The 13,071-nt window shown below is 41.7% G+C and overlaps 1 protein-coding gene across 1 annotated transcript in view; it reads right to left on the bottom strand.

The window, feature by feature from the left end:
* Window positions 1-13,071, bottom strand: part of LOC119735649 (dynein beta chain, flagellar outer arm-like) — a 121,152-nt gene that overhangs the window by 75,761 nt on the left and 32,320 nt on the right. The window contains exons 25-33 of the mRNA XM_038209442.1: window positions 11,833-11,894; window positions 10,486-10,705; window positions 9,370-9,523; window positions 7,946-8,109; window positions 5,885-6,061; window positions 4,766-4,792; window positions 2,803-3,012; window positions 668-803; window positions 300-443 (exon numbers count right to left, since the gene is read on the bottom strand). Coding sequence (XP_038065370.1) covers window positions 300-443; window positions 668-803; window positions 2,803-3,012; window positions 4,766-4,792; window positions 5,885-6,061; window positions 7,946-8,109; window positions 9,370-9,523; window positions 10,486-10,705; window positions 11,833-11,894 — 1,294 coding nt within the window. The remainder of the gene's footprint in view (window positions 1-299; window positions 444-667; window positions 804-2,802; window positions 3,013-4,765; window positions 4,793-5,884; window positions 6,062-7,945; window positions 8,110-9,369; window positions 9,524-10,485; window positions 10,706-11,832; window positions 11,895-13,071) is intronic.

Genomic DNA, 13,071 nt, shown 5'->3' with positions numbered 1-13,071 from the left:
GCAGGCACCAAAAAGTGATCACTTTGTCCAACCAAGGTATTCGGTTTGTTCCCGTTTTTTCGGGTTGGTTTTACCTTATTTTTTGTCGGGTCGGTTTGAGGGAGTTAAGATCAGTTTCGGTTCGGATTTGGTTTATACCTCTAATGTTTCGGGTCGGTTTGGCCTGGTCAACCCGACCCGATGCACATCATTAGCCCACATGTACCAGTCTTTATACTCAGTAATAATTTTTTTTTTCCAGATTTGTACGCTTTTAAGAAAACAGTCCAAAAGAAACAAGAAGTCGAGGGCAAACTGACCGTTGCAGACAATGTGCAGCACATCCTCCATGGACAGGAAGTAGAACCGAGGAAATCTCTGTCGTCTCTTCTCCAGGTACTGAATCAGCGACCGTCGACACATCTCCAGATTACTGTTCATCTTTTCTAGGATGTTCAAGATGCCTGGGGGAGAGGGAAAAAGAAGCGGCTGGTGTGAAAGACTAGTTTTTGAAAAAAAATAAACATAGTATTTGCCGAACATATTTCACATTGTCACTCTTGGTACATTGCAATTTGAGGATTGGACATTTTTTAAAAGGACACTACGATTTCTTTTTAGAACACTCTTCATATTAAAGACAGCTCAAATTGATTGCAGTAGTTCACTCTGTCCCAGCAGTACCCACCTCTTCGCTGGCAGCACTGCAGGACATTAGGGTTCTTCTCTGAGGCTCTCATCAAGAGACGGAAGTCTCGATTGGCTGAGTTGAAGAGACCTGCCTCGTGGCTCAGGGATGCCTTGACATCTGTCCCACTGAAGATCTGTTGAAGACAAAAGTAGCACAAACAACGTTAACGTCTTCACAATGGCAGTGTTTACTTTTCCTCACCGTTTAGTTCAAGGTTCGTTTATTTTCCACAGTATCAAATCAATAAATGACATGAAATAGTTACATAACAGAAAAAGAATTACAAATAATACAACAAAAGTGATATTTTAAGGACACTGCAGAGGGGCCCATTGAGAAGCAGAGCTTTTAAGCATGGGCCCCAGACAGGCATGCTCATTGAGCCCAATCCAAGAGAAGGGAATTAACTTACAATGGACACTATTGACTGGTCAGTCACACGAGGCTCAATGAGCATGCTGTATTTAAAGTAATTACATGTACGTAGAAAAGCAACATACCTAAACACAATACACATTGAGACGTAAACAACGGACAAACAAACAATACAATACAGATCATTTAAACTTGTCAGGTCAGCAAAGAGCAATACAATCATGGATATTTTACAATCTACATGTAACTACATGTACATATTATATCTACTGGCATGAATTAATGATAAGTTTGAATTAATAATAGTTGTTTGTTTGTCTTCTTTAAATGTGATGCGATCAAGCTACATGAGTCGTTTGTCGACCCTGGTCAAAAAAAAAAATTATTACAGATTTGAAAAGAGCTCATTTTCGGCATTACTGCTGTGAAAACCGCATGCTATGGAAGTTGGAACACCAAGAGATGTGATGAAGTGATGTGATGAAGTGGCCCTATTTTGGCCTGTATCTCCAAATAAAAATTCCCGACAAACGACTCATTTAGCTTGATCGCATCACAAATATTTTTGCTTTTAGGTCAATTGCCTGTCCACTGGTATGCATGCAATGTGTATTTCATGATCATCTTCGTGATAAATTTTTGTTGTTGTAATTGACAAGAATTGACACGGGGACAGACACTATTGTTTTTTACCAACGCATCAATGGGTTTTTAATGCCGAGTCCCAATAATCCGGGTTTAAATCTGTAAAAATGGAGAATAAAGTCGGGACTTGAGTGTAATTCAACATTTGTGTCAGGGCATGTGACCTTTTCTGTCCTATTTAGACCTTCCAGGTCCACCCATTTCTTCTGCACTACCAGTCACATTGACAGCAATGTTGTGATCATTTGGTGTCTCAAGTCAAACTGTCTTTTAGCATGTTTCTTTACCAATGTGTCAACGTATGTGCCTGGGTATTTTTTACCCAATCTGTCCTGTTCAGAGCTACCTTTTCCAGATCACCGATTTTTTGACAAGACGGCTTCAACAGTCGAATGTCTCATGTCAACTCTGTAACATGTTCCCCCACCCATGTGTCAACCTATATGTCAGGGTCTCTATTGCCCCATCTGTCAAGACCTATTTCTTCAATTTCCACCCATTTGTCATGCACCTCCATCCTCGTTGACAGCATGACTTCAATTGACGAATCGCCGTTTGCGAGTTAGCCATGCCCCTTGGAACAACCCAATGGAATTTTGTACATTCAGTTTTGTTTGTCTCAGATTTTGCACGTTCCGCGTCCATTTGTATATCATGTTATTGGACAATATTTTACAAGCTGCGTTGACGCAATTCTACTATAGGTCGATAGTATGGCTTCTCTTGTCAATTTGTCAACATCTTTCCCCACCCACGGGCAAACCTGTGTGTCAGGGTATTCGTCACCCCATCTGTCCAGACCTACTAGTAAATTTTTCAATTCTACCCATTTCTCCTGCACTTCCATCCATGTTTCCTACACAGCTTCATGAAAATTGTCAATATGTTTCCCACCCCCCTTCCCCGGCCATGTGACAACCTATGTGTAAGGGTATTCGTCAACCTTACCTCTCCCAGTTACACCCATTTCTCCTGCGCCTTCAGCCAAATTAACAAAAATAATGTTTTCGCTCTGAAATGTTATATCCATCTGTCTATCAGCATGTTCCCTACCCATCAATCAACCTGTGTATCAGGGTATCTGTCACACAATCTGTCCTGTCTAGACCAACCTCTTCCAGCTCCACCCATTTCTCCTGCACCTCCAGCCACGTTGACAGCACGGCCTCGATGGTCTGCAGTCTCTTCTGCCACTTGGTGACTTCGTCCAGGAAGGATCCAGCGGCACTGCTTCCCTGCATGCTCTGCAGGGCTACCTGGTGGGATTCTAGCTCCGTGAAGATGGGGTCGGTCTCGTGAAGGAGAAAGATGGCTCCGGAATCCTGCAGAGAAGTTATCCAAAATAAGCTGGTGTGCTATGTTAACTGTGCACAGTGTTGTAGTCAGTCCACAAGTCCTGGCAAATCCATTACAAGTCATCACAGTCTCAAGTCGAGTCACGTGAATTCTTGACGCATTCCTTTGTTGTTGTTCATCCAATACTCGTGACATAGCTGCCAACATTTGCATCTTGCGATCAGGGAGATTTTGTGCAACAATCAGGGAGATATTTTAATAGAATTACATTCAACATAATAGGGAAAAGGTTTCCACAATCAGGGTTATTTTCAAATTTGTTCATCAGAACATGGAAAGATTGGTTTATTTTCAGGGAATTTTCTGCAGAATCAGGGAGAGTTGGCAGGTCTGTCTGTGACCTTACTTGTGAATCAGACTACTAGTGACTCGCTTTATTTGATGGACTTGATTTTAACACCAATGGTGCAAAACGGTTGACGATTTTTGAGTTCAGGATAAACACAACAGATCAATGTACACAAGTCTATGGTAGACATAATTTGTTTTTTATGGGTTTTTTTCACGTCTGCTTTATTATACCTCTTACCAAAATTATGCCGAGTTACGAATCAGTTATCTCAGCAAAACATTGCTGTGTGTGTTTGCCAACATCTTTTTTATGTAGATAGGGCAATATTTGTACATGCTCACGACCCTTCCATGATTGCTTAATAGTAATTGCATGCATAGTATACCATTGCATGGGATGGTCAACTGTGAATCAATGCGTGATCCTCGCCTGCACGCTTGGTAAACAGAAAAACTAGCAGCTGACATGTGACGGTGAAGTTTGTTATGGACTGTAAGAATTCGGCTCTCACTGGTGGACATGCACGAAGTAAAGTAATACATTTGTAGTTTTTCATGCAATTAGAATCATGCTACAAAAGTAGTTCATACACACGCTACAGCATACAACACTGAAGAAAAAAGGACATCATCATGCAATTTTAGAGCTTGTAGAATTAAGTGCTGAACAAAAAAAGGTTCCTTCAATTTTGTCGGCACCCTTTTGCCTGCAAAATGCAGATTGCATATTTTCACCAAAAGAAAGTTTTGCACGCATACATTTCTGTACATTTCAACATCAATTGAAAGTATAGTTTGGGTACATGCACACTTCTTGCTCAACCCATTTTTCCAGTATACATATGGACTATTATAAGTTCAATTTTGGACCATGTAAAATTCTGTACCATGCAACAGAGTAAAGAGTATTGCAAACATAACACGCGTTAAATGTAAAAAATTTCACTTGGTTTTTTTGTAATGTTTGTAGAATCACTCAGTCCAGAAATACCCTCTTGACCTCATCATCCAAAAAAATCCACTAAATATTCATATTCCCGACTCTGCATGCAAGAATAACACAAAAAACGCCCAGTTTTTAAAGGATGGTTGTGTGGACGTTTATATCCTACATTTTAATGCTCTTTCCAATTAACATGATTTGGTTTAAAATGCGTTTTGTAGCCCAATTGGGTGTATTTCAGGACATAATGTCCCTTTGAAAGCACAACTGCTATGGTGCATTTGTGAAAAGAATATGTACAGCATACTTTTTAGTGTTTTGTGGAAGCAAGTTCTGCAGGTAATTGAAGCAGGCATTCACAGTAAAGGCAGGTTGCAGTGGTGTGTTGGCATGCAGTAGAAATGAAAGAGTTTTTGCGGTGATTTTTTTTTGGCAAGCAAAGGGAAACGGAAGCAATGGAAAAGACTACCCTGTTCTGTACTTACAAAGAGCTCAAAAAGCGCTTCGGTGTCCTTGCAGATGAATGGAGTGAAAATGAAAAGATCCAGAAATTACTTTCATATTAATTTCAAGAAAATTCTTGAGCCTGAATTTACAAGTAATCAGGTAAAATATTACAAAGTTTTCAAAATAGGAGCTTTTACCACCCTAGCGTAAAACAAAAATCAATTTGTTCATCAATTCTCACATGAAAAATAATTTTTTTAGCACCACATACTTTCATAATGAGTCAGAAAAGTTCACTCTTTGAAAGAGAATTTCACCACTGCATGAAAACGAAATGTAACCAAATAGTTAAACAAATAAACACCTTGGTTGGCAGATACCCGAGACAGATGTTCTCAGCATGATGTTGCTTCAAAGGCCGATTTAGTTATTTTGTTTTGGTCGATCTTAATACACTAACTCCTAGTCACAGTGACCCTTTATGGGCTCTGTGCGCCAACAAAAGAGGGCGCGTTTTTACCCCTTCACAGGTATGTAATCAACTGCAAAGAGTTTTTGCAGTTTCTGCAGCAAAGAGTTTGCAAGCAGTTTTTGAAAAAAGCCAGTTTTCTCCCAACGCTGGTCAGCCGACCAGCGTTGGAAAAATACCATTTTGCTTGAAAATGTCAGTACACCAGGACCCACGATTTTCCAGGATGCTTTAGACTGTCATTCCCTAACAATCCAGTAAGGTATTTTGTGGTAATTTGACCACATTACTAGACCAACCCCAGTCTAATGTGGCTTTCTTAGCTGTAGGTAGCTTTCCAGCACCTAACTGGCTCATCACTCGTTACTCAAATTCTGATGGGAGGCAGGCTGGCTCTAAACAACAGACGCACATACATTGGGGATAGCCTGACTGTTTATCAAGGACAAACCACTGCACTCCCACCTGTTTTATTAGTATGTGCGAACATATTTATGGTCGTCAACTGATTAAATTGCCATTATCTTAGTAGGGGGCTCATGAATACGAACCCGGGAATCCCGGGTTCGCGAAAGCCACATTAGACTGGGCTTGGTCCAGTAATGATTTCGTTTTGTGATGTTTGCAAATGTTGTATCTTCCCTTTAACGATATGTAACAATTACAAGTGCTCTGAGTTGCGCCTTACCTCTCCCAGGTTGAGCAGGGATGCTGGGAGTGACGACACGCTAGCTCTCTTGGTCCTACCCCCAGTCCCGATGGTGAACGATGACATCCTACTGTGAGCTCGACGGCCACCGGGCGGGACCCCACCCTTGACTGTCCCGGCATCACTCTGAGAATACTCACTCTTGGTGTCTGTCTCCTAAAAGAGCATTTGTTTTCATCGATGAATGAAAGAAAACCTGTGGTGCGGTCATCTCTCACAATCAGTGAGAAGTATTGGAGCCATTCACATTTATAACAAGATAGGGGTGTGCATCGGAACCCGGTACCCAACACCCGACCGCTGATGTCAGGAACCGGTTCCAGATTATGGGATCGGGTTCCCATCACCAACTCAACAAATGGGACCTGCCATTTCATGAGGAATAACCCCCACCTTTGACTTTTCAAGTTACGTACATCATGTCAAAGCGCAAATCATTGGCTTTCCAATGATACCAAATTTATTTATGTTGCTTAACTTATCCCAAAGATATGATGCAGGAACTTCAACAGTGTCCCATCGAGCTTTGCCAACCTCATTTTGAGAAAAACGGCTTTGATAAACGAAATACACATTGCGCTGCCAACTGCAGTGGAAAACGTTCTTCAGTTTCCAACTTTTGGGGATATTGTTTTCCCAACAAAAATGCATGGTGTGAATCTTGGATACCTTGGCTACTCAAAAATATGTAAAAAACGATATTGATTTTGACATGATTTTTCTAGTGTATCCAACTTCAGGCGTTGATTACTCAAAACATGGTTTTGGGGGACATTCCTCATTTTGCCACAGTAGGTCACAAATTACTTAGCAACTTCTAAGGCAATGTAACAGAAAGATTTGAATGCCATGTGTAGGGAATTTTCAAAATGAAAACCAGCCTACATGGAAACCAAATATTTCACGTTTACTTGCATTTTAGGGCGCAACAGATGACGCTCGCAAAAGTTGCAGTTTACACTGTAAAGCTATAAATTCATTCAGACAACTCCCGGGATTTGAATTTTTGGGTTGGGTTTCTATGACGGGTACCTGGGTAGCTGTGTTTTACTTCAATAGGGTACCCCGTTCCTGTACTACTCTTAAATGCACACCACTAATACAAGTGCAATCATTCAACATTGATATTGTTTCAAACATTCATGTGCACATAGCAATGGGTTGATTTACAAAAAATACGAGTGCATTTGTGTTTGTTATGGGTGCTGTATGAAAACAATGAAAGGCAAGTGAATAACTACAGGAAAACGCACGCAAGATGTCTACCCTGAAGGTGAAAGTTCCATCTTTACAATGTGCCATGACTGGTGGTGTGCTGCACTATGAACGTTTTATATACTGAGAAACTGTCGGTGACCATCAGAGGACCCTACGTTCCATGGCTTTGATTTTCAGAAAGCAAACAATCCACTGTGTGGTAATCTTGGTCAAGACTAGGGTTTTAAATAATGTTCCCCTAACGCAGCTGCTCCCTCCATTGCAATCGCAGTCAAGCCGAAGCATTGGTGGATAGCACTTCAACAAGACTAATCAAATCCAGTCTTAACACTCGACCTGAGAAATTCTGAGCAACATTCATACATTCAGGATATGCATGCGACACAGAAAGATTTGTCAATTTAATCTCCACTTTGTGTGATAATTTTACCAGACCCACGTATCTACCTGTACATCTCAATATATTAGCGTGAAATCCACATTGCTGATAATATACCAGATAAAAAAACAACCCAAAATGGTGATTTAACAGAGGACTTTTTTCCAATCCTTAATACATCATTTCTAATTGTCTCTAATTTCTCGGGTCGAAGTGCCAAGATTCCCAAGATTGGATGTGATACATCTTATTGACAGGGTCCTCCACCACCATGGTGCCTTGGCCTAGCTTGCCATATGCATTAGGGGAAATTAATCTTATTGCAGTCTTGGACCAAGACTAACTTGCAGTCACTTGGGATGTACAGATATGCACCACTGTCCTCAATGCTGTTTATAAAAGTTTAGAATGATTTTAAGTCTCTTGCGGAAAGGGAGGTGTACCTCTTTGTCTGGTTTTTCGCTGCCTGCCCCGCTGATTATCCTGACGTGAGGTCTCAGCTCAAAGATCTTGCTCAGCCAGATCTCTTCGTAGGTCTTCAGGGCGCTCTCGATGGTGACGTCCTTGACGGCCCGCTGGACGATGGCCCGTACCTCGTCCACATGGTCTGAGAAAAAGAAACGACGCAAAAAGGAATTGTCTGGTGATACAATGGGGGAGAAGTTTTTTGATGGCTTACAGTCATTCTAAATCCGGGCACGGCCTCCGTGCGCCAACAAGAGAGGGGACCTTTTGACCACTTTTGAGGGTCCCGTGGACCGGACATACCATGTGCCCGTGCTGGTCCATGCGCTAAGTACACACGACTAATTGCATTCTGAGTGATTGTAGCATAGATAGTCGGCAAAGCATCCCGGGGGTAACATTAACCAACTTGATGTATACACATCCTTCCTGCCAGAAACATCGGGGCGAACCCCTTCTCTTAGCGATAAGCGTTACTGGTGCGTTAGGCCTTATACAACACACGGGACCTACGGCTTTGCACCCCATCCAAAGGACGAAGCAATAATGGTTAAGTGCCTTGCTTAAGGGCACAAGTGTCCGTGCCCGGGCTCGAACCCACGCCACTGTTGCCTCTGAAACACCAGAACATGAGTCCAGTGCTCTTAACCGCTAGGCCATGACACTCCACCAGTGTGTATAAGCCTGTAGCGCCTTCGTGAATGCGTCAATATCTCTCCCAGTGGTCTTCCCTAACTCTCCATTTGTAACCGTAGAGGGGGCTCTTGTGCATGGCGCCCAAGCCCACCAAGAGACCATTTTGCATCTGACTTGGTTACGCTTCAAGGTCTGTGTTTGTCCTTATTCTGATCTCACTGTTGAACAGGCACTCGGGAGTGGGGAAACAAACTTGGTCTTGAATAAAGGCCATCCCCTGGCAGCCATTATTTCAAGACTAAAGGCGTCATGTCAATAATTATGAGAAACCAAAAGAAGCTTGAATGAAGAAACTGAGAATAAAGTAGAAACAAAACAGGACGAAACAAAACAAGACGAGGCAAAACCTAGCATAGCTGACTTCATAGCACACACAATTCCATTTGATATATTGAAAATGGCTATTCACTGGAAGTCTTTTTATGCATCTGGTCTACGCAATGGAACTGATTTAGCCCATTCATTGGCATTACGTGGTAATCCTATACAATAGCACTGCCTGGTTCACAAGTGAGACTCGGTCAGTGAATCAGTCAGCGAGATACAGAGAGGGGTACAGGGAGGACTTAAAGCAGGCACCCTCTGGGACCACAACAAACTGCCCCAATCTTCTCATATTTTTCACTACATGTATTTTTTAAAAGCGCCACTTGAAAGCGTTATTTATAGAATGCTCGAGCAAAGTTTAGACTACAGGGTCACTCACTCTGTAGACCCAGCTGCAGGAGCTGTCCTAGAGTCATTCTCTTCAGGTTCTCGTTGTCGATGAGTAGAGCGCCCCCAGTCACACGCACCAACTGCTTCCAGTGTCTGGTGCGCATCGCAGGGTTGCTGAGATCTTCAATCAGTGGTAGGCATGCCTGAAACATATAAAACAAAATATCAAGAAAGTGATTTTATTTCACCTTCAAGCTCTGATCAAGTATTTAGTAACTGGGAAACCTTTGGAGGCCCGAAATATTCTCAAATTCTCTGCGTCCACCGACCCTCGTCTCATCCATCTGTCGTCCTTCAATCCATCCTCAGCAAACTAGGCTATCCTCCTACCATGCTTTGACATCCTGAAATGTGCTAGCAAGTCTTGATCCACTTTTGTGACCAGTGACAGATCTTTACTCTCCATCCCCCAAAATACTACTACCACCCTCTTTTCCTTCAGTAAACACTACCTTCTTCCATGAAATGTATGATCAGAATGATTCCTGGCGTTGATCTTCCTCTGGTAACCACCTGACCTTCTCAAGCTTGTTGTTGACAACCTCTCAGAGAAACCATCTCTATCTCTGAAACTAACCTTCAAGTACGTACCTACCCTACCCCCCTTCCATCCCCTTACCTGTATGATCAAAATGCTGTTCTCGAACCCCAGGTAGACATCCCAGTAGTGAAACCTCTGACCTTCTCAAGCTTGTTGTTGGTGACCTCTCTAAGATATCTTAACCTCACCCTATACCATCTACCCAACCCCTTTCCATCCACTCCACCTGAATGATCAAGATGCTGTCTTCGAGTCCCAAGTAGACATCCCAGTAGTGAGCTGGGAACCCCCTGAGCTACCTCCGGTAACCCCCTGACCTTCTCAAGCTTGTTGTTGGTGACCTCTCTAAGATATCTTAACCTTACCCTATACCATCTACCCAACCTCTTTCCACCCACCCTACCTGAATGATCAAGATGCTGTCCTCGAGTCCCAAGTAGACATCCCAGTAGTGAGCCTAGTCCGGTAGCCCCCTGACCTTCTCCAGCTGGTCGTTGGTGACCTCTCTCAGATACCTTAATCTTACCCTTTACCGTCTACCCAACCTCTTTCCATCCACCCTACCTGAATGATCAAGATGCTATCCTCGAGTCCCAAGTAGACATCCCAGTAGTGAGCCTCCTCCGGTAACCCCCTGACCTTCTCCAGCTGGTCGTTGGTGACCTCTCTCAGATACTTGGTGTTCATCTTCTGCCAGGACTCCTGCTTCCACTCCTCCTGCTGGCCGTGGATTGTCTCCACCGTGTCCCAGACCTGCTTCAGATTTCGCAGCTCATGTCGACATCTGAAAGAGTAATGCAATCAAATGACATAATTTTTTTTTTGGCTAGTGTATACATTCCATACAAATATTTAACATTACAGTAATCTTTAGATGACTTGTTTTAGTGCTTTTCTTACTTTTTGTTTTACTTCTCTTTGTTATCAATATGTTCTCCCTATGCACTCCCTACACAAGTACCCCATGAGTGGTTACAAAGGGACAGTTAGAGGAGACCACTTTGAACTCTTTAAAGGGAATATACAACAATTGCAAACATCGAAAAATACATCTCCAAGTTTTAACAAAATACCTCACTAGGATGTTGGTAAATGACAGTCTAAAGCACCCTGTAAAATTATGGCACCTGGTGTGAAGTCATTTTCAAGAAAATGGTATTTTTGTATAAATTTCCAACGGTGGTCGGCCAACCACTGTTGGAAAAACCTAACTATTTTTCAACTACTGCTCCAAATTCACCATTTTTTCATTCCAAATTTTATTTGCTATTGGTTACATGTTCATGAACGGGTGCAGGCCAGCTAGACTATTTCTGAAAATTACAGCAAAAGCCAATGATGTATATTCCCTTTAACACATTGCAATATATACAAAGGTGCTGTCATGAGGACGATACAGGATTGTGCAGATTAGAAATAAAATAAATTGAGCAAACTTCCCGCCATACCTTATTTGTGGAATTACCAGAGATGGCTTACTACTACTACTAATAATAATAATGTACAACGCCATAGTCCAGTGGTTACGGTGTTTGACTCATGTACGATGGTGTGTGGGTTCGAACCCTGCCAGGAACATTGTGTTTGTGCCCTTGGGCAAGACACTTTACTACAATTGCCTCTCTCCACCCAGGAGTATAAATGGGTACCTGTGAGGGTAGAGGACCGAATGTGTTCTGATATTGGATGCTGCATGGTCTCTCATGGCCTGATGAATGGGGTACTAGTTGTAAAGCACTTTGAGATTGTTAGTAAGGCCAAAAGCACTACATAAACACTACAATTTACTTTTCAATAACCTCACTGAGTTGAATAACGCATCTCTGCAACAACACCTGGTGATTAGTGGATCACTAGATCTGAGCTTTAAGTTTAAAAACGACAAAGATTGAGAGATATCTCTTGACTTACTCTGGCAGCACAGTAAAGTTGACAACTGCTGTTTCAAGAAGCTCTTGCAACTCAATTAGATCCTAGAAGAAATAAACAATCAGTAAGCATTAGGGACATCTCCAAGCAATTACATCTCACAGCTGAACACGATCACAAAACAAACTCAACCTTTTGAGATTAAAGTTAGCGGCTTTTAGAGGTTGAAGTCTTTACAGAAAAGACAAATTTGGGAAACATTTCCTATATAGTGATGGAGAGTTTTCATTTTCTTCCATGTGTACAAGGCAGTTCTAAAAGTGATACAAGGAAGAAAGTTTCTTCAAAGGTGCTTTATAATAAAAATCAATAAGACATGCAGAAGTCTTTAACTACAATTGCATAATTTACCAACCATTTCTCATCAAACCATGCATTTTTTTTAAATGCAAAGAAAGCATGTACAAGCAAACTAAAATATACAAACTGAAAAAAGGCCAAGAATACAATGTAGATTACTACTCTCTGAAGCAGCGAAAATTAACAAACTTTCAAATGTTCACTTGTTAGCCATGCAGATTATCATCAGACCAGTACAACGCTACAGTACATAACGGTACGTGCAAAGCCAGCTAAACATTCAGCAAGTTTAGGGTCAGAGGGATTGTTTTTGGTATAAATGGAGACTTGCTAGTTCAATATTACTGAAAATGGCCTTCAGACATTAATATTTCATGAAGATGAAGGTGTAGCAATTATTGCTCTTGATTTCTTCTTTTCAAGTTAACAATTTGAGCAAGAACTAATGAAGTAGTGCAGAGCAAATTAGAGCGTACATGCAGACTTTAGTTCAAGACAAAAGCGACCGACATACATGACATAGTCTACGGTGCTACACAGACGGCTATTTGAATGGATACAAAACAGCTCAAACCTACAGACTAAATGACAAACAGTATTTTTCTTTTGCGAATGAAAACTTCCCACTATTTTCCAAAATATAGCAATTCCATGCAAATTGGGAATTCTACAGCTACCGGTAAGGCCACCATATTTTAGTTTAACAATAAACAAGAAAAGGCAAGACGAGTAAAGCTAGTCCCAGAGAGCCCAAAATTTCATTCAATTGATTCAGAATGGCTATTCACTGTTAGTCTTTTCATTGCAGCTGGCCTACACAACGGGCAGCCCATTCATTGACCTTATGGGGTAATCCTATACAACAGCACTGCCCAGCTCACAAGTGACTGTAGACTCAGTGAGATACGTACAATAGGACAC

This window comes from Patiria miniata, unplaced genomic scaffold (genome assembly GCF_015706575.1).
Source record: "Patiria miniata isolate m_02_andy unplaced genomic scaffold, ASM1570657v1 HiC_scaffold_29, whole genome shotgun sequence".
NCBI classification, from domain to species: domain Eukaryota; kingdom Metazoa; phylum Echinodermata; class Asteroidea; order Valvatida; family Asterinidae; genus Patiria; species Patiria miniata.
Note: the sequence above shows the minus strand (reverse complement) of the source record. Positions and strands in the feature narration are given on the sequence as shown.